Below are 25,312 nucleotides of genomic sequence, written 5' to 3' on the forward strand. Positions count from 1 at the left end.
CTAGGTATCGCCTGCGCGGGCAAAACTGGTGTTGACACAGAAGGAGAGGATGAGGTACTATCCCCACTGCCTTCATTAGAAGAATCATCTTGGGCAATCTTATTCAATGTGGCAGTACTGTCCATACTTTGTTTGGACGCTATGACACAATTTGCACAAACATTAATTGGGGGAACCACCTTGGCTTTCATACACACAGAAGATAAGCCATCTGAAGGTATAGACATGTTAGACAGAAAATGGCAGGTTAATAATGCAATAAAAACGGTTTTTAAAGAAAAGCGTTACTGTCCCTTTAAATAATAAACGGACACACTTTATTTCTGATATTGTGAAAAAAAATGAAGGCAATGTCCGATTTTTACAAAATTTTTACCCCAGAGTCCTAATGCCCTGAAAGTATTGCACACCAAGTTTCAAGACTTTAACCCTTAAAATGAGCAAACCGGAGCTATTTGTTCAATTTAACAATTTTAGCAAACTACAATCACTGCCACAGCCTTGCTGCGGCTCTTTACCTTCCCTGAGAGTTATTCAGCACTGAAAAAAACCTCCCTGAGTCCTTTTCTTGAAGCCACAGGACCCTCACATGAAGCTGTATGCACTGCCATAGAAGTAAACTGCGCAATTGAGACGCGAAAACGGGGCCTCCTTCCTCTGCATATCAGAGTGAAGGGGCCTTTCTGACTGAAATAGCCGTCTAACTAAATGCCAGGCGATAAAAAACGTTCCCAAAAGTGCTTTTAAGTGCACCAAACACTCTAAATGCATTAAAATATGAAATAAAACAATCGATTTAGCCCACAATAGTGTCAACCAGTCTTTAGCCCATTTGTAAGCCTTAATCTGTTACGAGTCTAAGAAAATGGCTTACTTACCCCTTAAGGAAAAACTGACAGTCTTCTAGCATTAACATGTCTTGTTAGAAATATGACTAATCATACCTTGAGCAGAAAAGTCTGCAAACTGTTCCCCCCAACTGAAGTTCTCTAGGCTCAACAGTCCTGCGTGGGAACAGCAATTGATTTTAGTTACTGCTGCTAAAATCATACTCCTCTTTAAACAGAACTCTTCATCCTTTTCTGTTTTAGAGTAAATAGTACAAACCGGCACTTTTAAAATAAACTCTTGATAGAAGAATAAAAAACTACTACTAACACCACATACTCCTCACCATCTCCGTGGAGATGCTACTTGTTCAGAGCGGCAAGGAGAATGACTGGGGGGGCGGAGCCAGAGGGGGGACTATATGGACAGCTCTTGCTGTGTGCTCTCCTTGCCATTTCCTGTAGGGGAGGAGAATATCCCACAAGTAAGGATGGAACCGTGGACCGGACACACCAATGTTGGAGAAATCTACTACTCCATTTGAAGTTCAGACGAAGTGCTATTGCATTGTCTTGTTATCTTGCATTTGTTGATTATGCAAATCTACTGTGTTGAGTGGTACTTTAACAAACAGCATTTCAAACAAACAGTTACACCAATGTCAAAAGAAATTCTGATCAAAACACTGATTAGAATCATTTAGACACTGTGGCACCTGCTTCTGTCTGCTAAAATCAGTATAGAACAATTCCAAGTCAGAACTGCCATCTAGTGCAGGCTGGATAGAAGGCTAACAATATAGCAGCTCCAAAGTTTGTTAAAGCTATCAAATTAGCCTTGAATGTGTTCATAGATATGCAAACAATAGGGACTTAAACAAGGGGAAAAAAAATTATATCAGTACATATAAATGTGCACTTGGCATTGCCAAGTTATGATTGGGCTGACAAAAAAACCCTGTACAAATGGAGGTATAATAAAGAATAGTCATTAAATTCCAATATTTTATGGCTATTTTTTTTAATGAAACTGTGTACCTAAAAAGTATAATGGTATTAAAAAAAAAACAAAAAAAAAAAAAACTAGTAAAACTATATGGTTTATACTTGCAGTGGTCAACAACCCTGTTTAAAATTTAGGAGCAAGGAAGAATATTTAGGAGCCAGACATACTTTTAGGAGAAAGACAGTGGTATTTGTATATAGATCTATGGAAAATAACCTAAATATTTAGGAGCCAGTGGCTTCCTGGGTTTGTCGAGCCCTGGTTTATTGTAAATAGAATATGCAACTAATTATAGGCTGAAAGAGTCTTCAAGGTGTTGAGGTTGATAAAAGTCTGAAAAACTATTTTAAATTCTACTGGATGCTATAGGGGTATTTTCCTAGCACAAATGGCTAAAAAAAAAAAAAAAAAAGTGTAGTATAAATGGTTTATTGATGGGTTTTTCAAAACATTTGCAACCTCATAGACTAGAACAGTTTTTTTCTCTTTAGATATATGATTTTGTTCTACTTCCTCTAACTGGTATATTGACATCTGAAGAAAGTGTATGACGACAGTGCAATATCAATGCATGATTTTTCTTTCCCAGCAGATGGCACCAGAGGGAGTTTATTTTGTAAAATATTTATGTGCATCCAACCATTTCACATAAGAGGGGTGATATTTAATCCAAAGTACATTGAAAAGGTTTAGAAATACTAACTGAACCAAACACAAACTGTACTTCCTTATTAAAAAAGGATTAATGAGCAGTGCCATAGCAAGATCTACCCCACAGTTTGAGCCAATATGGTGCATTGAACCCCTATTGTACGAATCCAGAAGTATCTTTTATTTTTATAAATAATCTCCCCTAACCTCCCCTTGTATTTTTTTTTTTAAATGGTACAAATCTGCTGAATGAAGAGGAAGTTCTAAACAAGTTGTCCTTAGTAGTCAATTTAGAAAAGTGAAGTGCTAGATAAATGAACTGGAGGGCCACACTGACAAACTTGATACAAGCTGTAAAGCAGGTTTGTGTGGTCTATGCCCTACACATACCACACAGGGAGACGCCACAGAAGTTGAACAAGTTTTATTACATATTCATACAAGATAAAGTTTGGTATCATTACGTGCGTTGTTGTAGAGACACCAGAGCGAATACCATTCCTACAATACATTACTCTCCAATGCCTTCGCTACTGGAGAAAGCTCTCCGGCAGCCACAGTTTATATAAATAACCACTTAGCACTCCCGCTTCCCAATCACTAACAGCACCTGAACAAGGAGCTGTAAGGAAGGTTAACTCATACGCTTCATACAAACAGAATGCTGGGTAAGGACATCCGGCACCTGCTACACATTTTTTTTTTAATTTTATTTTTAACAAATCTGCAGCAATTCACAAGGTTGATCCAGACTGATGAGGATGTTCAGCAGTAGACATGGACAGCAGAGGATGATCCAACAAGAATCATTTACCTATTCTTTGCACCACCCAGTCTTGTTGGCATAGTGGGCATCTGTTATTCTGCTTTACCCACAGGGACATACAGCAGTTGTGGAAGGAGTGGTTACATTCTCCCCACACCACTGCAACAGAACAGAGAGAAAAACGTTACTACTGCAAAGATACAGATTAGTAAATAATGTTACAAACTACCTCCTCTAGGGAAGTCTACAAAAAAGGTTAATGACAGCCTTAAAGGGATGTGAAACCCAATTTTTTTCACAATTCAGAAAAAGTATATATATATATATATATATATATATATATATATATATATATATATATATATATATATATATATATCCCAAGTTACTTGTCTTACATTTATCTTGTTCTCTTTGTATCCTTTTTTGGAGTAGCAGGTAGGCTCACAATTATGAGTATCTGGAGCCCCCAAGGCAGAACATGCTGTGATCAGAGATGCCATCACAGAAAATGCAACATGTCTGCAGAAAGAACGGGACACATGAATGAACTGTTAGCGCTTTCCCTTTGCAGGGCTCCTCCATATCAGGCTGTTCTCTTTAACCCTTTGAGTGCTAAGCACTTTCCCACCTGGGTGCTAATATTTTCTAAGTTTTTTTTTTTTTTTAATTTTTGAAAAAGTTTAAACTTTTTTTTTTTTTTTTTACAGACCCCCAAGACTTACACTGTTGTAAAGGTTAGGTGATTTCCCTTTCCAACAGTGGGTCTTGGGGGTCTGTAGCTGCTTAGATGCCTAAAATACAGACTTCTAAGCAGCATGCCCCCTCCTCCTATACTTAACATTGTTAAGTATAAATAAAGTTGTGCGGTGACGTCATAGCGTGTGATGTCACCACGCATCACGTGAAGCCCCGGCGATGCCTGTCACTCTACAGGCACGATCGCCGGGGTAGGAGAGGTTAGGAGCCCCCAGATCTCCCTCAAGGTGAGAGAGTGCACATGACGGCTCTGAGCCGTCATTAGCACCAAAGTGAGAAACTCTGTGACGGCTCAGAGCCGTCATTAGCACTCAAAAGGGTTAAACAGCAATGTGCTCTGGCTACACTGTGTAAGTTTTCCTTAACACAGCTACAGCCAGAGCGAAGAGCTGTTTGAAGGGAATAGTAACATACAAAGCAACACTGCAAAGAGCCAGCTCATTGATTGATGACCGAGGGATTTTTTCAACCCCGCCTCTTAGATACATTAAGGAATCACAGCTTTGCAGACCAGGAAAGGCTTTTAGTAATACACGTTTACCTTATAATTATGTGATTTTAGACCAAGAGCAAATGAAACAAATTTATTCAATAGACATTTTAAAAACATTTTTTTCCCTCTTCAGCAAAATTGCAATGCAATTTTAAACTGCTGCAATATATTATAACATTTTGTAAAATTGCTGTATTCTCCACTTAACCAACACATTACGAGATATAATATATATATATATATATATATTTTATTATACACACACATACTGCAACAACTAATCGATTATGGAAATAGTTGTCAACGAATCTCATAATTGATTAGTTGGTTTGCAATTAGATGGTCTGTGCACAGCACCAACTGCTCCAATGAGTTCCTGCACATGGTATTGTGTTGTATGTTTATACCCTCAGCCTAAAGGACGTCTGCAAACGTTTACTTTCACTTTTTCCGAAGAGTATAAGTTTACAACTACTCCTGGCTTATGTGCAACCCAGAAATACAATAGGAGTCATCATTTGGATTGTTTATATTAAAATCAGGTGATTTGGGACTGTACTTTGCATGATTTCATCCCCAAGCTTGTTATGTGCACCTAGCCCTGGATTGATGGGATGATGTGCACTATTGTCTGTTTGCACAATTATTAGCGGATCGCTTGCTATTGCCGATTATATGTACTGCATAGATAAATGTGTATTGCTGTGTCCTGTTTTTGATATATAGTCCTTAGCGCTTTTGACTTGTTTTTTTTAAAAATATTTTTAATTATTGTAATATGTACCAAATTCAATCTCTATAAATGTATCTCTTATTTTAAAAGCGAACTAGATATTTTTTCCCTAACCTTTATAGCTGGTTATTTACCATTGCATATAGATATTCAAGATATTTTTTATGTTAGAATGAAGTCTAGGCTTACTTTGTTAGGAGGCCCCTTGCATTGGTGACAAAAGTAGGCAAACCCCTACTTATGTATCCCAAGCACCTCAACACCACTTAGTGCCTTTTTTCTGCTGCAGGCAAAAAGAGAGCCAGCGTCAGCCAGGAGCTTGTGGTCACGTGGTCATTTTTGCATTTGAATCTAAAGTTTCTGAGAGAGTGATTTACAGAATGTTATAAACAGTGATAGTCTACCTCTTTTTTTGTTGTTTTTTTTTTGCTTGATTATAAATGTGTTCTGCTGCCGGTTAAAAAAAATTGTACCAACAGTTTGTGTTAATGTAAAGTTTTATAGTCTGAAGTTTATATTTATAACACTCAGTATATGGATTTTTTTTATTTATTTTTTTAAATCCGATTAGTCGAAAAAATAAAATTGGACAATTAATCCATAATGAAAATAGTTGCAGTGTGTACATACGTATAAATATATATATATATATATATATATATATATATATATATATATATATCCCAAGTTACTTGTCTTACATTTATCTTGTTCTCTTTGTATCCTTTTTTGGAGTAGCAGGTAGGCTCACAATTATGAGTATCTGGAGCCCCCAAGGCAGAACATGCTGTGATCAGAGATGCCATCACAGAAAATGCAACATGTCTGCAGAAAGAACGGGACACATGAATGAACTGTTAGCGCTTTCCCTTTGCAGGGCTCCTCCATATCAGGCTGTTCTCTTTAACCCTTTGAGTGCTAAGCACTTTCCCACCTGGGTGCTAATATTTTCTAAGTTTTTTTTTTTTTTTAATTTTTGAAAAAGTTTAAACTTTTTTTTTTTTTTTTACAGACCCCCAAGACTTACACTGTTGTAAAGGTTAGGTGATTTCCCTTTCCAACAGTGGGTCTTGGGGGTCTGTAGCTGCTTAGATGCCTAAAATACAGACTTCTAAGCAGCATGCCCCCTCCTCCTATACTTAACATTGTTAAGTATAAATAAAGTTGTGCGGTGACGTCATAGCGTGTGATGTCACCACGCATCACGTGAAGCCCCGGCGATGCCTGTCACTCTACAGGCACGATCGCCGGGGTAGGAGAGGTTAGGAGCCCCCAGATCTCCCTCAAGGTGAGAGAGTGCACATGACGGCTCTGAGCCGTCATTAGCACCAAAGTGAGAAACTCTGTGACGGCTCAGAGCCGTCATTAGCACTCAAAAGGGTTAAACAGCAATGTGCTCTGGCTACACTGTGTAAGTTTTCCTTAACACAGCTACAGCCAGAGCGAAGAGCTGTTTGAAGGGAATAGTAACATACAAAGCAACACTGCAAAGAGCCAGCTCATTGATTGATGACCGAGGGATTTTTTCAACCCCGCCTCTTAGATACATTAAGGAATCACAGCTTTGCAGACCAGGAAAGGCTTTTAGTAATACACGTTTACCTTATAATTATGTGATTTTAGACCAAGAGCAAATGAAACAAATTTATTCAATAGACATTTTAAAAACATTTTTTTCCCTCTTCAGCAAAATTGCAATGCAATTTTAAACTGCTGCAATATATTATAACATTTTGTAAAATTGCTGTATTCTCCACTTAACCAACACATTACGAGATATAATATATATATATATATATATATATATATTTTATTATACACACACATACTGCAACAACTAATCGATTATGGAAATAGTTGTCAACGAATCTCATAATTGATTAGTTGGTTTGCAATTAGATGGTCTGTGCACAGCACCAACTGCTCCAATGAGTTCCTGCACATGGTATTGTGTTGTATGTTTATACCCTCAGCCTAAAGGACGTCTGCAAACGTTTACTTTCACTTTTTCCGAAGAGTATAAGTTTACAACTACTCCTGGCTTATGTGCAACCCAGAAATACAATAGGAGTCATCATTTGGATTGTTTATATTAAAATCAGGTGATTTGGGACTGTACTTTGCATGATTTCATCCCCAAGCTTGTTATGTGCACCTAGCCCTGGATTGATGGGATGATGTGCACTATTGTCTGTTTGCACAATTATTAGCGGATCGCTTGCTATTGCCGATTATATGTACTGCATAGATAAATGTGTATTGCTGTGTCCTGTTTTTGATATATAGTCCTTAGCGCTTTTGACTTGTTTTTTTTAAAAATATTTTTAATTATTGTAATATGTACCAAATTCAATCTCTATAAATGTATCTCTTATTTTAAAAGCGAACTAGATATTTTTTCCCTAACCTTTATAGCTGGTTATTTACCATTGCATATAGATATTCAAGATATTTTTTATGTTAGAATGAAGTCTAGGCTTACTTTGTTAGGAGGCCCCTTGCATTGGTGACAAAAGTAGGCAAACCCCTACTTATGTATCCCAAGCACCTCAACACCACTTAGTGCCTTTTTTCTGCTGCAGGCAAAAAGAGAGCCAGCGTCAGCCAGGAGCTTGTGGTCACGTGGTCATTTTTGCATTTGAATCTAAAGTTTCTGAGAGAGTGATTTACAGAATGTTATAAACAGTGATAGTCTACCTCTTTTTTTGTTGTTTTTTTTTTGCTTGATTATAAATGTGTTCTGCTGCCGGTTAAAAAAAATTGTACCAACAGTTTGTGTTAATGTAAAGTTTTATAGTCTGAAGTTTATATTTATAACACTCAGTATATGGATTTTTTTTATTTATTTTTTTAAATCCGATTAGTCGAAAAAATAAAATTGGACAATTAATCCATAATGAAAATAGTTGCAGTGTGTACATACGTATAAATATATATATATATATATATATATATATATATATATATATTTATTTATTTATTGAGACCATTTCTGCTTCCATAAAACTAGGAGGTAGGTACAGTACTTGGATTTTAGATTTCTGAATAACCTTTATAAAAGGTACAAACTGTTTTAATTTCGTGCTCCAGAAATGTTATCTACCTAGATATTCTTTTCAACAAAAATACCATGAAAATTAAGTATTAATTGGAATCTTTATATTATTATATAAAATGACAATATGAAATGCTCCATCTGAATCATGGAGAAAAAAAAAAAAAAGAAAAAAAAAAAAAAGGAGAACAAAAAGTTTTCCCCGTGTCCCTTTAAAAGTGACATGAAACACAAAATTTTCCTCTCATTTAGATAGAGAATACAATTTTTAAAAAGCTTCCAATTTACTTCTATTATCAAATTTGCTTTGTTCTCAAGTTGTTCTTTGTTAAAGAGATATCTAGATAGGAAGTATGCATGTCTGGGGCACTGCCATCTAGTGCTCCTGCTAATGTATAACATTATTGTAAAACTCCTACCCTATAGTGCTGTAGACGTGCACACTGCTGAACTTACCTTCCTAATTTTCATCAAAGGATAACAAGGAAAATGTGATAATAGAAGTACTTTGGAAAGTTGTATGTTCTTGCTGATGTACTGCTAGAGATATTACACAATTGTATAAAATGTGTGCAGTGTAAGAATGTTAAATAAATATCAAAATGTGCACAGACACTATCAGCTTGGATTCACTTTCTATGGATAAAAAGTATGGATTCATTAAACATCTGAGGCCAAAAATAAGGAAATACTTTCAAACCTCTCATGGACTATGAAAAAGTAAAGCAGACAACATAGGAGTTAGTTTTGCCAGTTTGCATTTATTTTTCTATAGCTAAAGTTACTATAAGTAGTTACCAGTTATGCTTTGTACACTGCATTTACAGCTGAATTATTTCTATATAAATATATCAAGGCTAGGGCAAGTGATCCCCCAAACAGCCTAAAGTCTAAAGTCTGATCCAGAAGATATTATATATTATAGGGATATTAAACTGTCATTAGTGTAATAAAAAAGCACTATGCAGCAGTTGCTTATACTTAAAGGGACATGAAAACCCCAATTTTTTCTTTTATTATTCAGATAGAAAATACAATTTATAAAAAGTTTCCAATATACTTCTATTTTCAAATTTGCTTCGTTCTCATTATTTGTTGGAGATACCTAGGTAGGTAACGTGCACATGCCTGAAGCACCACATGAAAGGAAATAGTGCTCTTACTAATGCAGTGCTTTCCAAACTGTGTGTCGTGACACATTAGTGTGTCGGCAGCAGTGTGTTGGTGTGTCCCTGCTTCAGCAAAAAAAAATTTGAATTTTAAAATTTAATTTTTTTTGGGGGGGGGGGGTTCCGACTTTCCGCCTGCTTGCTACGCATATTACATGGTTGACTCGTGATTGATACCTAGTGGGTCACAGATCATCTTAACCTATTGGTGCAGCTTAGTGGGAACTGAAACTATTCCCATTGGCGGCACATTGGCTCCTGACTGCACGTGTAGTCTCCTCAATCGGCTCGTGACTCCATGTGTAGTCAGTGAGTGGGATAGCAGTGTGTTTGCAGCGCGGGCAGTAGTCAGACTTGCAGAGCTCTGAGGGCGGCAGCTTAAACACAGAGCTGAAGTCAGAAGTCAGTGTTGGTTTTTTTTGCAGCTAGCTCCCAGTAGTGCATTGCTGCTCCTGATATATGGATAGAAAGTGGAAGCTTAAAAATGCTTGATGATGAAATGCGAGTGTCTTTATCTAATATTCCACCAAATATTCAGAAACTGTGTTCATCCCATCAACCTTATACAGCCCATTAAAATAGTAAGTAGCTATTGGTGATATTAAACTTAATAACTTAATTCTTGCACATACATACTGTTGCTTGTAAATACATTTCGTTATTATATAATTTATGTATGTGTCTGTATCTCTTAAAACAAGTTAGTTTAACCTCCTGTTTGCTAGTAAAACTGAATTACTGTGTCATGAAATTATGTAGGTTTAAAAAGTGTGTCACCAACATGAAAAGTTTGGAAAGCTCTTACTAATGTATAACATTGTTGCAAAACTGCTGCCATATAGAACTCCAGACACACGCAAACTCCTGAGCTTACATCCTTGCTTTTGGAAAGTTGTATCTGAATCATGAAATAATTTTTTAGGGGTTTTAGGTCCCTTTAATAGAAGTCATTGTAATCTGCATTATACAGCTATTTAACCCCTAGACGTTCCATGCCGCCCTAACAGCGCTGGGCTTTTATGCCCTTAGAACTGCATGGAACGTTCTACCTTATATGGCGTCCGGAAGCCTCCCCTTTATGCGCAATGTAAAAATCGTACTGGGGGGGCGCCATGGCTAGTCACATCCATTATGTTAGCTTTATCTGACAAGAACAGCAAAACAATGCAGTTAACACTAAGAATACAAATAATTTTAGAGGCACAAGGACAAAATAATACTCATATAGGATCTCAAAGGGACAGTATCAATGTCACTTTTGTTCTCTTGGTATTCTCTTTATTGAAGAGTTAATGCAGACAGACTCATAGGAGCTCAGAAGAGTGTGCGTGTGTTTTTGCAACAATGTTATACAATTTTGCAAACACTGTTGCCACGGAGTGCTAAACAGTGCCACACACACTCCTGAGAGCCTACCACCATTTACATATTTAAAAGTGTGTGTTGTATCTGAATCATAAGCGTAATTCTGACTTAACTGTTCTGGCTGTGAAGAGAAGTATGGTAAGTTTTTAAACAAAACGGCTGCTTTATAAAACTTTGATAAATGAAAGTGCCGCCTGTTTTTAAAAACCATGCTTTCATTCTTAAAAGTTTACTTTCCCTTTAATGTCTAAACCGTTGGCAACAAAAGTGAGTACACCCCTAAGTGGAAATGTCCAAATTAGGCCCAATTAGCAATTTTCCCTCCCCAATGTCATGTGGCTTGTTAGTGTTACAAGGTCTCAGGTGTGAATGGGGAGCAGGTGTGTTAAACTTGGTGTTATCACTCTCACATACTGGTCACTGGAAGTTCAACATGGCACCTCATGGCAAAGAACGGAGGATCTGAAAAAAAGAATTGTTGCTCTACATAAAGATGGCCTAGGCCAGGGCTCGACAAACCCAGGAGCCTGGGAGCCACTGGCTCCTAGAATTTTACCCCTGGCTCCTAACTTTTTGGGTTATTCTCCATATAGCTATATACAAATCCAACTGTTTGGCTCCTAAAAAATATGCCTGGCTCCTAAATATTCTTATTGGCTCCTAATTTTTTAACATATTCATCAAGCACTGGCCTAGGCTATAAGAAGATTGCCAAGACCCTGAAACTGAGCTGCAGCACTGTGGGCAAGACCATACAGCAGTTTCACAGGAAAGGTTCCACTCAGAACAGGCCTCGCCATGGTCGACCAAAGAAGTTGAGTGCACTTGCTCAGCGTCATATCCAGAGGTTGTCTTTGGGAAATAGACGTATGAGTGCTGCCAGCATTGCTGCAGAGGTTGAAGAGGTGGGGGGTCAGCCAGTCAGTGCTCAGACCATACGTTGCACACTGCATCAAATTGGTCTGCATGGCTGTCGTCCCAGAATGAAGTCTCTTCTAAAAGATAATGCACAAGAAAGCCTGCAAACAGTTTGCTGAAGACAAGCAAAGGACATGAATTACTGAAATCATGTCCTGTGGTCCGATGAGACCAAGGAAAATGTATTTGGTTCAGATGGTGTCAAGCGTGTGGTGGCAACCAGGTGAGGAGTACAAAGACAAGTGTGTCTTGCCTACAGTCAAGCATGGTGGTGGGAGTGTCATGGTCTGGGCCTGCACGAGTGCTGCCGGCACTGGGGAGCTACAGTTCATTGAGGGAACCATGAACGCCAACATGTACTGTGACCACAGTGTTCCCTCTAAGGCCAGTTTTGTGAGCGATCCAGCAGTGAAACAGTTAATAAGGGAACCATGCCTTGTAGTCTGCATTGTGCAGTGTTTGATAATTGCACTAATTAACCGTTGGGCTGCTCACAAAACGGTCCTTAGAGGGAACACTGACTGTGACATACTGAAGCAGAGCATGATCCCCCTCCCTTCGGAGACTGGGCCGCAGGGCAGTATTCCAACATGATAACGACCCCAAACACACCTCCAAGACGACCACTGCCTTGCTAAAGAAGCTGAGAGTAAAGGTGATGGACTGGCCAAGCATGTCTCCAGACCTAAACCCTATTGAGCATCTGTGGGGCATCCTCAAACAGAAGGTGGGGGAGCGGAAGGTCTCTAACATCCACCAGCTACAAGATGTCGTCATGGAGGAGTGGAAGAGGACTCCAGTGGCAACCTGTGAAGCTCTGGTGAACTCCATGCCCAAGAGGGTTAAGGCAGTGCTGGAAAATAATGGTGGTCACACAAAATATTAACCCTTTGGGCCCAATTTGGACATTTCCACTTAGGGGTGTACTTACTTTTGTTGCCAACGGTTTAGACATTAATGGCTGTGTGTTGAGTTATTTTGAGGGGACAGCAAATTTACACTGTTATACCGGCTGTACATTCACTACTTTACATTGTAGCAAAGTGTCGTTTCTTCAGTGTTGTCACATGAAAAGATATAATAAAAAATTTACACAAATGTGAGGGGTGTACACACTTTTGTGAGATACTGTACATACATATTATATATATATATATATATATATATAATATTTTTTAAACAATTTGTTTCTTTTCATGTTTACTTTGATTTGTTTTTACTAAATGAGCAGGGTTTCATACCTCTTTAAGCAGAGTTATTGTACACACACTTTTATACCAGTTTCAACTAATTATTTGACTTCCTTATATTATAAGCTATATAGAGCTATTCATGTAAATGTTATTTGGCAATGAATAGGGTTAAAACATTTAACATTTCTGTTCTTAACATACCCACACAGTCCTCTTGCTTGTTCTCTGCTTGACAGCGTAGGCACGCATCTAGAAACACAAGCACAATTAGAAAGAAAAAAAGCCAAACCAATAATAAATCTAGCATTTAATGGAAATAGTCACCAGTTCATAAAAAAGCACCTAATGGACCAAAAGAATATGAAGGTGCCAGGTATTATGGTTTTCTGCCTTTAAACCAGCAAATTGTGTTCTAAAACATTTTGCATACAGGATGTATTTTGTGCTACTGAATACACATGTAAAGGCAATGTATTCATAAAAGCAGAAAAAAAGGAGTGCCCATTAGTCTGCCTGGGAATACAGCGTGTGCTTTTTATACTCTCTTAAAAAAAAAGGGACATGAAACCCAAAATTCTTCTTTCATGGTTCACATGGAACATACAATGTTAAACAACTTTTCAATTAGCTTCTAGTATCAACTTTGGGTCATTCTATTGGTGTCCTTTCTGAATGAGCAGCAGTGTACTACTAGGAGATAGCTGAACACATCAGGTGAGCCAATGACAAGAGACATATGTGCAGCAACCAATGAGCAGCTGGCTCCCAATGGTGCATTGCTGCTCCTGAGCCCACCTATATGCTTTCCAACAAAGGATACTAAAAGAACAAAAATCTGATAATTTAGTAATTGGAAAGGTGTTTAAAACGATCTGAGCAAGGATTTTGATTTTACTTTCCCTTTAAAAATGGATAGTCTAGTCAAAATTAAAATCTAATAATTCAGATAGAGCATGCAATTTTAAGCAACTTTCAAATTTACTCCTATTATCAAATTTTCTTTGTTCTCTTGGTATCTTTATTTGAATGTAAGATTAGGAGCCGGACCATTTTTGGTTCAGCACCTGGGTAGAGCTTGCTGATTAGTGGCTACATTTAGACACCAATCAGAAAGCGCTATCCAGGGAGCTGAACCAAAAATGGGCCGGCTCCTATGCTTACATTCTTGATTATTCAAATAAAGATACAAAGAGAACGAAGAAAAATTGATAATAGGAGTAAATTAGAAAATTGCATGTTGTATCTGAATCATGGTTTAATTTTGACTAGACTACTCCTTTAATAAACTTGATCAAATTATTAGAAAAGGGACTGACAAAATCGTAGAAGCAAGAGATCTTTGTATTTTATTTCTACCACCAAGATGTTTGTAATATTCTACATAGAACTATACAGAAACACCCTTCACCTGCTTCTTAAAAAGGTACGATATGCTGGTTTTCTGTTGGTCTTATGGTTTCTAATTTTGAAAGATTTGTCAACCTCTGGATTATCCAAGGTTACCCACAAGAATGGCCATGAAAGAACAGCATGAAACTCAAATAACAGTATTTATACAGCAGGATAAACCTAGTCAAAAAGCTAATCAAGGAGTATATCTTTGAACTGCTCCGTAACGGCCAAACCCTGCAAATTAGGCTAATAAATAAGATCTGTGTCTCTCTTGTACACTGAAAACAAAAGCATCTGGTCATATATCATCTGAAAAATTCAAGACTATACATATGAGTAGCGTGAACATTTATTTTGCAGGACCAAGCAACAGAAGCACAAGTTTAACTACTGCATTTAAAAGAATAGACATTTCTGTATATAGTATCCCTTTCATTCCCAAATAATATTTTGTGTATGTATGTATAATATATAAAAAAAAAATAACTTGTTAGGCATGAATTAAGTTAACATTATCATATTAAAACAAGAAAGAAAGAAAAAAACTGCATAAGATGTGCTTTAAATGGCTATTAAAGTAAATCACATATTGATTATTTAACCAGCTACAAAAGGAAATAGCTCTGACTTTGCTTGATGCACTCTCTTCAGGGCTACTACTTATTTTCAAACCACTTGGATGCATTTGATTCCTGTGTGGATGATGACTATGTGTCTGTTAAACTAGGGGCACCCCTTTCACTAATGTATCTGGGGAACTCCTGCACTGCAGATCAGGAATGAGACTGCCGTCTCCTTCCCCATGACTGGCTCCTGCCAGGACACCCTCTAATGTCATCGGCAGCATCTGTGGTAATGTCACAAGTGGTGAAAACATCCAGCATCAGCAGTGATCTCTTTGAAGTGAGTCTGGAACTGGGAGGGCTTTAAAACCCATATATCAGCCCCATGACCACTTAGAGAGAGCCTATTATTTCAACAAGGGGGTCACATGGCCCAGTAAGATGTAGGTAATTGCCATAAAAACGGCAATTACATGAGAGGGGGTCTCTGGTAAAGCTCATAACTTCATCCCTGTTTTTGGTAGAGGCGCTTTAAGTGCCCCCTAAATAAACAAGTGTGGGGGGTAGACATAGAAGCTCCGTTTGTGATCCCTCCCTCAGGTTTAACTGCATTTTAAATGTCATGTTTTGTAATCACTTGCACGTTAAAAGGTAAAAAGAGACCCCCTCACGTGAAAGAGGAGAGGCTTTCTTTTCAAATGAGGAGTTGCATGCCCCTGTAAGATGCAGGAGATGATGAAGATCACCCTGAAAGCGGCAATAATACTGCATTAAAAACTTTCCCTTTAATTTGAGGGGAAGGGGACTCAAACAAAGCCCATATCTGCCCCTCCAATTGTGTTAGAGGGGAGTCTGTCCTTTCATATCTGTTGTTCCTCTAGCACAAACAAGGGAGATAGAGTCCCCCTTCCCCTCAGGGTAAATATCAAGTTTAAATGCAGCTGCAGGTTATTGTCCCTTTAAGGGACATCACCTGCATCTTAATGGGATACACAACCCCTCATGTGAAAAAATAAAAGTGCCTTCTTTCAAATATGGGTGTGGAGGCTCACACCGCAGGTTATCACCACAACATTTTTTGAGCTCCTATCCCCAGTAAAACACAGAGCAGTATGAAACTCTGGTTTAGAAAAAGGGGAACCTCTCCTTCCAATGGGGGTCTTACACCTCTGTCATTAGTATTGGCATAAAAATGGCAATCACCTACCTAATGCACTTACTGTATGAAGTGGCTCCAAAGAAGCTTCTGTACCCTAAGGACATCATACAACACATAAACATACAATACCCCTCACATAAAATAAGGGATTAGTCATTTTCAAATGAGGAGTCTCATGCCCCTTTAGAGAGCAGAAATGACAATGACTACAGTGGGACAAGATACTGCTCCTTTGAAAAATGAGAGGCTCCTCTTTCAAAGGAGGGGTCACAGGCCCAGGTGGCTATCAGCTGATGACCATGGAATCAGTGATCACCTGACAGAACCAATGGCGCATCAAAAAAAGTGAGGTATGCCCTAAATTGCCACCGCACAATACACAGACTAACTTGTGACCCCTTATTGGAAAGCAGCAATCTTGAACTTTAAAAAGGTGTAGTCCTGTGTCTGTCACACTGCCACCTGATTGTCATAGCAATAACAGACACATCACAGCATTGGTTCTATTTTTGGAGCTCTGGCGATTTTTAAGAAGCTTTATTACCCCCCTCACCATATAAATAGATTTTATGAACACTTGTTTCAAAGAGTAAGATCCCACAAATCTAATAAGGGGTTTCATATCTTTATAAGAAATCGTAATAGTAATAATTGCCACCTGTCAGTAACCGCTAGCCTCATTTTGTTGCGCTGTTGATGTTAGGGCTCATAGATCTATGTTTATCTGAACTAATAAAAAAAAAAAAATAATGTAGGATGCAAAATGTGTGAAGGTAAAACTAGGTGATATTTTGTAACATTCTATAAAAGATGACTTTTGGTAGAACTATTAGTTTTTTTTTTTGTTATTTATATATTTTTCTATGCTTAGTGATTTAGGGCTGCATATATTGTTGAAATGTAGTAAGCCACTACTCTGGGAAATTGAGACTTTTTTTGTAATTTTGAATGTTGTACAATATTGGTATGGTTAGATATTTTCACAATTTATACCTACACATTTTCTGTATAAATTGCAAGATGGCGCAGAGTGCCAAAAATAATAAATTTAATCCGATTTTAAATTATTAACTGGTTATTCAAAAATATAGATATAAAGTCCTAAATTTTGGTGTTTTTGGAAGTTAAAAGGGAAACTGAACCCAAATTTTTTCTTTTGTGATTCAGGTAGAGCATGACATTTTAAGCAACTTTCTAATTTACTCCTATTATCAAACTGTCTTCATTCTCTTGGTATCTTTATTTGAAATGCAAGAATGTTAGTTTATAATAAGCTAAGATGCCGGCCCATTTTTGGTGATCAACCTGGGTTGTTCTTGCCGATTGGTGGATACATTCATCCACCAATAAAATAAAAAAAAAAAAAGTGCTGTCCGTAGTACTGAACCAAAATGCTTAGATGCCTTCTTTTTCAAATAAAGATAGCAAGAGAATGAAGAAAATTTGATAATAGGAGTAAATTAGAAAGTTGCATGCTCTATCTGAATCACGAAAGAAAATATTTGGGTCCAGTGTCCCTTTAAACTGATGCTAAATGTGGGACTGAAACATTTTGGAAAATAATTAAAATTGTGCTCCTATTTTCTATGTACACCATCTATTGTTTTCTCATTTATATGGTGAGGTTAGAGGTACTTAAATTATATTTCTGCAAAGTAATTTTCTAACATTGCTAGGACTGCTACAAAAGAAAGATAAAATTTGTGTTTGTACCTCTGAGAACAACCCCCCCCCCCCCAAACAAATTTATGTAATGAGGGAAAAACAACTAAAAACAGATCCAGCACAGGGGTGTGAAAATGGCTCAGCGTCAAAAAGGTCACACATATAAACTGTTTATTTTGTATTCAGCACCAGAAATAGATGAACAATAGGATTATTTACCATAGTTTAAAAATTTTGTAAACCAAGAGAACCTCAGCAGCAGCGGTCACACATGCACACGCTACATAGGCTGCAGCGTTAACCATCCTGTAGTCTCGGTTTGCTACTGTTTGAGCATGCAGATGAGCAAAGAAAGCAGCCCAGTTTGTATGCTCCCTGTGCTCACCTCTTGCTAGCTCTACTGGTGAGCACCAAAGCACAAAGAAGATAAATATCATCACAGCTTCAGACCCAGAGGGAGATGAGAAGTGCTAGCTAGGGCCTTATTGTTAGTTCCTATGAACCTTAACACATTTGCAGTTAAAATGACCATAACAGTCTAAAAATGACATGTTCTAATAAGCTAGAGAATGCCATTTTAAGAGTATCATCCCTGCACTACTATCGGCTAGATTACGAGTTTTGCGTTATGAGTGAAAAAGCTTCATAATGATGCTTTTTCACTACCACTGGTATTAAGAGTCTTGTAGGTATAGCTGTACCGCACACTTTTATGGCCGTAACGCAACGTAACTACCGCAGATTTCAAAAAGTCCTTTTTCAATGCGACTCCCATAGCCGTAACATAAAATTCATAACTAAAGTGTTACAAAATACACTAACACCCATAAACTACCTATTAACCCGTACACCGAGGCCTTCCCGCATCGCAAACACTAGAATACAATTATTAACCCCTAATCTGCCGCTCCGGACATCACCGCCACTATAATAAACAAATTTACCCCTAAACCGCCGTATTCCCGGATCGCAAACACTAGTTAAATATTATTAACCCCTAATCTGCTGTCACTAACATTGCCGCAACCTACATTACTGTTATTAACCCCTAATCTGCTGCCCCTAACATTGCCGCAACCTACATTACTGTTACTAACCCCTAATCTGCTGCCCCTAACATTGCCGCAACCTACATTACTGTTATTAACCCCTAATCTGCTGCCCCCAAAATCGCTGCCACTATACTAAAGTTATTAACCCCTAAACCTAACCCTAAGTCTAACCCCAACGCTAACCCCAACTAACTTTAACATAAGTTAAATTATTCCAAATAAAAATTACAATACCTAAATTATTCCAATTTAAAAACTAAAATATTTACCTGTAAAATAAAACCTAAACCATTGTATCTAGCTTATGTTTTATTTTTATTTTACAGACAAGTTTGTTTTTATTTTAACTAGGTAAAATAGTTAGTAAATAGTTATTAACTATTTACTAACTACCTAGTTAAAATAAATACAAATTTACCTGTAAAATAAAACCTATTCTGTCTTACACTAACATTACACAACAATTAAATAAATTAAATTAAATACAATTAACTAAAATTACAAAAAAAAATAAAAAAAAAAATACACAAAATAAAAGAAATGATCAAATATTTAAACTAATTACACCTAATCTAATAGCCCTATCAAAATAAAAAATCCCCCCCCCAAATAAAAAAACTCCTAGCCTAAACTAAACTGCCAATAGCCCTTAATAGGGCCTTTTGCGGGACATTGCCCCAAAGAAATCAGCTCTTTTACCTGTAAAAAAAAAATAAAAGAAAAAAGAAAAATTACAACCCCCCCCCCAACAGTAAAACCCCCCACCCACACAACCAAACCCCCCAAATAAAATCCTATCTAAAAAAAACTAAGCTCCCCATTACCCTGAAAAGGGCATTTGGATGGGCATTTAGCCCTTTTCCATTGCCCAAACCTTAAGCTAAAAATAAAACCCACCCAATAAACCCTTAAAAAAACCTAACACTAACCCCCGAAAATCCACTTACAGTTTTTGAAGACCGGACATCCATCCTCATCAAGCCGGGAGACGTCTTCATCCATGCGGCAGAAGTACTCAATGAAGCCGAGAGAAATCTTCATCCAAGCGGCAAGAAGTGGTCCTCCAGGCAGACAGAAGTCTTCATCCAGACGGCATCTTCTATCTTCATCCTTCCGACGCGGAGCAGCTCCATCTTCAAGACATCCGGCGCAGAGCATCCTCTTCTGTCGACAGCTACTGAAGAATGAAGGATCCTTTAAGGGACGTCACCCCAAGATGGCGTCCCTTAAATTCCGATTGGCTGATAGAATTCTATCAGCCAATCAGAATTAAAGTTGAAAAAAATCCTATTGGCTGATGCAATCAGCCAATAGGATTGAGCTTCAATCCTATTGACTGATCTAATCAGCCAATAGGATTGAGCTTGCATTCCACTGGATCAGCCAATAGGATTGAAGCTCAATCCTATTGGCTGATTGCATCAGCCAATAGGATTTTTTCAACTTTAATTCCAATTGGCTGATAGAATTCTATCAGCCAATCGGAATTCAAGGGACGCCCATCTTGGATGACGTCCCTTAAAGGATCCTTCATTCTTCAGTAGCCGTCGACAGAAGAGGATGCTCTGCGCCGGATGTCTTGAAGATGGAGCCGCTCCACGTCGGAAGGATGAAGATAGAAGATGCCGTCTGGATGAAGACTTCTGCCTGCCTGGAGGACCACTTCTTGCCGCTTGAAGACTTCTCCCGGCTTTGTTGAGGACTTCTTCCCGTTTGGATGAAGAAGTCTCCCGGCTTGCCCGGTCTTCGGAAACTGTAAGTGGATATTCGGGGGTTAGTGTTAGTTTTTTTTTAAGGGTTTACTGGGTGGGTTTTATTTTGAGATTAGGGTTTGGGCAATGGAAAAGAGCTAAATGCCCTTTAAAAGGGCAATGCCCATCCAAATGCCCTTTTCAGGGCAATGGGGAGCTTAGATTTTTTAGTTAGGTTTTTTTAATATTTGATCATTTCTTTTTTATTTTGTGTAATTTAGTGTTTTGTTTTTGTTGTTATTTAGTTAATTGTATTTAATTAATGTAATTGATTTAATTGTAGTGTAATATTAGGTGTTAGTGTAAGACAGGTTAGGTTTTATTTTACAGGTAAATTTGTATTTATTTTAACTAGGTAGCTAGTAAATAGTTAATAACTATTTACTAACTAGTCTACCTAGTTAAAATAAATACAAACTTAGCTGTGAAATAAAAATAAAAACCAACTATTCGTTATATTGTAGCAAGCTTAGGGTTTATTTTATAGGTAAGTATTTAGTTTTAAATAGGAATTATTTAGTTAAGGATAGTAATTTATATTTAGATTTATTTAAATTATATTAAAGTTAGTGGGTGTTAGGGTTACACTTAGGGTAAGAGGTTAATAACTTTAGTATAGTGGCGGCGAAGTTAGGGGCGGCAGATTAGGGGTTAATAAGTAAAATGTAGATGCCGGCGAGGTCGGGGGCGGCAGATTAGGGGTGTTTAGACTCAGGATTTATGTTAGAGTGTTAGGTGTAAACATAAATTTTCTTTCCCCATAGGAATCAATGGGGCTGCGTTACGGAGCTTTACGCTCCTTTATTGCAGGTGTTAGGCTTTTTTTATACGGCTCTCCCCATTAATGTCTATGGGGAAATCGTGCACGAGCACGTAAAACCAGCTCAAAGCAGCGCTGGTATTTGTGTGCGGTATGGAGCTCAACGCTGCCATATTGCCTGCCAACGCCGGGTTTTTGCAAACCCGTAATAGCAGCGCTATAGGGAGGTGAGCGGTGGAAATAACTTGCAAGTTATTACCGAGCCGCTCATAATGCAAAACTTGTAATCTGGCTGTATGTGTTTAAAGTGTTGGGAAATCCTAGCGATTGTGAAACGCTAGGATTTACCATTGGAACAAATAAAGGGGACTTTCAGTCATGAAGTATTAAATACTTCATGCTGAAAGTTCCTTTATTTGTTGGAAGCGTTTGCCGTGCTGAGCACCTAAGGCACCCCATGGCAGAGCTGCTTGAGGAGCTCAGCGCGGCGAACCAAATAAAGGAACTTTCAGCATTAAGTATTTTATACTTCATGACTTTAAGTCCCCTTTATTTGTTCCAATGGTAAATACTAGTGTTTCACAAATGCTAGGATTTACCATCACTTTAACCCATACAAAGTGGTTAAACACACAGTAGAAGAGCACTGCTGTTCCAGAGCAGAAACAGACGACGATCCAATCAGCAGAGCTAGACAGGGAGCACTCCTGTTCCTGAGTGGCACTGCTACTGTGTGTTTAATCCATTTGAGTGTGGATAAGCATACAGTAGTGTAGGGTCAATATTCCTAAAATTATATGCTCTAAGAAATTGGAGCATGTCATTTTTCGACTATTTGGGCCCTTTAAGGTTATTCAAAACACTACCCAAATGTTTAAACACTTAAAAGTGATGCAGCACAGCTGTAAAAAGCTGACTAGAAAATATCACCTGAACATCTCCATGTAAAAAAGGAAGATATTTTACCTCAAAATGTCCTAAGTATTCACACCCCATTGTAAAGACTTTAAGCAGCAAATCAGTATGTCTGGCCCGGGACAGGCAAGGGAGTGAGCCTCATGCACACTCATGTTATTTTCCTTGTAAGTTTAAGAAGTTTACTATGAAATCTAATGAGAGTTAAAAGGGACAGTAAATCTTAAAAATAATGTTATATAATTCTGCACATAGTGCAGAATTATATAACATTATTTAAGTGCTATAGTTATAAATGCCTTTTTTCCCTTTTAATATGTTAAAAATATGGCGCTTTTACAGACCCGCTCTCTGCTGAGCGGGTCTGTTTTTTTTTTTAGTCAGCGCATCGGGCCAGCTGTATAATCACAGCCCGGCCCGACCACGCCATAACATTAAGTGAAGCTCGCTCCTGCTGTCAGACAGAGCAGGAGCGAGCTGCACTTAGTCTTATGGCACTTTCGGGCCGGGCTGTGACTATACAGCTGGCCCGATGCGCTTACTAAAAACAACAGACCCGCTCAGCAGAGAGCGGGTCTGTAAAAGCGGCATATTTTTAACATATATTAAAAGGGAAAAAAGGCATTTATAACTATAGCACTTAAATAATGTTATATAATTCTGCACTATGTGCAGAATTATATAACATTATTTTTTAGGTTTACTGACACTTTAAGTCAAATCTCATGAGATCACAGTAAAAGAGATCATGACCTCAGCACTGCTGATGCCGACTGGCTGATGTTCTTTTCTTCCTTTTTTTAAATAAAAAAAAAAACCTGCAGCTGGACAATAGCTGAAATATAACTTTTTACAGAATACTTACTCTGCTGAGCTGAGGAAGTTGTGAAGTAAAATATCTTCCTTTCACATAGAGATTCTCAGGTGATATTTTCCTGTCAGATTTTTAGTTATGCTGCATCACTTTCTAGTGATTTAGCATATGAGTATTATGTCCCTTTAAGTTATTATTGTTTAAAGAAAAACATGAATGAATCATGAATATGTGATACTAAAATAAAACATACTGATCTTTTAAAGAAGTGTGAAGGGCACAAGTGGGTCCATTATAAATATGTGGTACATTTATAGTGAACGTCTGTCCTGTGCTCTCTCTGTCATTACCTCAATTTCTGCGTTGTGTCTCTCTTAAAACTCCTATATTCCTGCAATGTCCTTATTTCTATAACATTAATTCCTCCCCTATTCCATTGCACTCCATTCTTCAGCTTAATTCCTGTGCAGCCCTCTCGGTACTCCCATCCCTATGGTCTCTGCGGCCCTTGTCTGCCCCTCACCCCCAAGGCCCAGCGTTCTCACCCATAACTTGCACCCGGCAGATCGCACAGGTATCACATTCCACATCCCAGCTCCACATCGCCACCGCGTTCCATTTCTTTAGAGAGAACATTCTATTCCTAGAACTGGAAGACCCCTCCTTTCTCGAGGACATACCGGCAGGAGGCTGAACATAAAAATCCAATCATACAGTGCGACAGGACTCTGCACCAATAGGAACCCTGAAGGATGCTAACCAATAAGATGCTTGGAATGGTAAAGTAGCCAATCAGCTCCGCGGCACGTGAATCGCTCACTTCGGAAGTTGAAAGTCGCTGCCTTTTAACGTATCGGAGTTCTCACAAGCCGTTATAGGTGTCTTTTTGTAGCCAGTGGGTTAAACTGCCGTGACATATACAGGAACTGTGTGAAGTGAAATAAATATAAAACCAGACAGGAAAATACTGTAATTTAGTTTGCAGCAGAGATAGATTTGATAACGATATTAATCATAAAACCTTTATTTGCGGCTTCTGCTGCCCACTAGGTGTCACATGTGTGTCATATCCTGCTCTGAAAGTTTATCTCTAACCCTCTGGCAATAGATAACACTGACTGTAGGTGCAACTTTAAAATACAGAAGTCAAAAATAAACTTTCATGATTCAGAAATATAGCTTATAATTTTAACCAGCTTTCCACTTTACTCATCAAATTTATTGTCTGTTATTTTATTTTTTGAATATCTATGTTCAGCACCAATGTTTATGTTTTTAAAAGTGTTATACATTTTTGAGCGCTAGAGGGCAGCATTGTTTGCAAACTAGTAACAAACTATTTTTGTCCTCCAGATGACATTGGATTAATAATAAACGGCAATATTAAATGTCTACAGACTGTGCAAATCTTGACTCATGTGATCACCATGGCCCAGAATATCAGCAACATATTGATATTCGTTACAGTAAGTTTCATAAATATTTGGACAGTGACACCATGTTTATAGTTTTGGCTCTGTACATCACCACAATGGATTTTAAATTAAACAAGATGCGATTGAAGTGCAGACTTTCAGCTTTAACTCAAGAGGTTTAATAAAATGTCCGAATAATTACATCAATTTTCATATATAGTCTTCCCATTTTCAGGGTCTCGAAAGTAATTGGACAAACTAACATAATCATAAAAAATTATTGTTCTTAAAGTGAAGGTAAACTTGATGAATGAAAGCCCGTTTTTTTAAAAATACTATTAAAAACAGGGGCACTTTCATTCATCAAAGTTTACAAATCAGCCGTTTTGATTACAAACTTACCTTTTTTTTCTTTTCACAGCCAGAGCAGCTTCCCCCTCCTGGAAATCCTCTCTTCACATGTCAGCAATGACTAATCCGGCTTCCTCCAATCACAGCTTGGCCTCAGGCAATGACTACCCTGGGGGAAAAGCCGTGATTGGAGGAAGCCAGATTAGTCATTGCTAACGTGTGAAGAGAGGATTTCCAGGAGGGGGAAGCTGCTCTGCCTGTGAAAAGAAAAAAAAGTAAGTTTTTAATCAAAATGGCTGCTTTGTAAACTTTGATGAATCAAAGTGCCCCTGTTTTTAATAGTATTTTTAAAAAAACGGGCTTTCATTCACCAAAGTTTACCTTCACTTACTTAGTTGAAAATACTTTGCAGTGAATGACTGGTTGAACATCAACAGACAAGAGAGGCAAGGGGGCCTACACTTGAAAACAGACTACATGTGTAGCACTCAAGGGGTTAATGTGTTATGTAAATATACCAAATAACTTCTTGACAATAAA

General features: G+C 37.9%; 1 protein-coding gene across 1 annotated transcript; it reads right to left on the bottom strand.

The window, feature by feature from the left end:
• Window positions 1–2,893: 2,893 nt before the first annotated feature.
• RNF7 (ring finger protein 7) lies at window positions 2,894–23,727 on the bottom strand. Its single transcript, XM_053709822.1, has 3 exons — window positions 23,552–23,727; window positions 13,137–13,184; window positions 2,894–3,409 (listed from the first exon to the last, which is right to left on the bottom strand). Exons 1-3 carry the CDS (start codon window positions 23,682–23,684, stop codon window positions 3,291–3,293), a joined length of 300 nt encoding a protein of 99 aa, XP_053565797.1. The 5' UTR covers window positions 23,685–23,727; the 3' UTR covers window positions 2,894–3,290.
• Window positions 23,728–25,312: the final 1,585 nt, after the last annotated feature.

This window comes from Bombina bombina, chromosome 4, assembly GCF_027579735.1.
Source record: "Bombina bombina isolate aBomBom1 chromosome 4, aBomBom1.pri, whole genome shotgun sequence".
NCBI lineage: Eukaryota > Metazoa > Chordata > Amphibia > Anura > Bombinatoridae > Bombina > Bombina bombina.

What these genes read in the sequence shown, in the direction of transcription:
- RNF7 (XM_053709822.1), bottom strand. Translation starts at nt 23,684, where the DNA reads ATGTCCTCGAGAAAGGAGGGGTCTTCCAGTTCTAGGAATAGAATGTTC. An exon ending in CTGCCGGGTGCAAGTTATGG is followed by an intron (nt 13,185 to 23,551) that starts GTGAGAACGCTG and finishes TTGTGTTTCTAG; the next exon opens with ATGCGTGCCTACGCTGTCAA. An exon ending in CAAGCAAGAGGACTGTGTGG is followed by an intron (nt 3,410 to 13,136) that starts GTATGTTAAGAA and finishes GTTCTGTTGCAG; the next exon opens with TGGTGTGGGGAGAATGTAAC.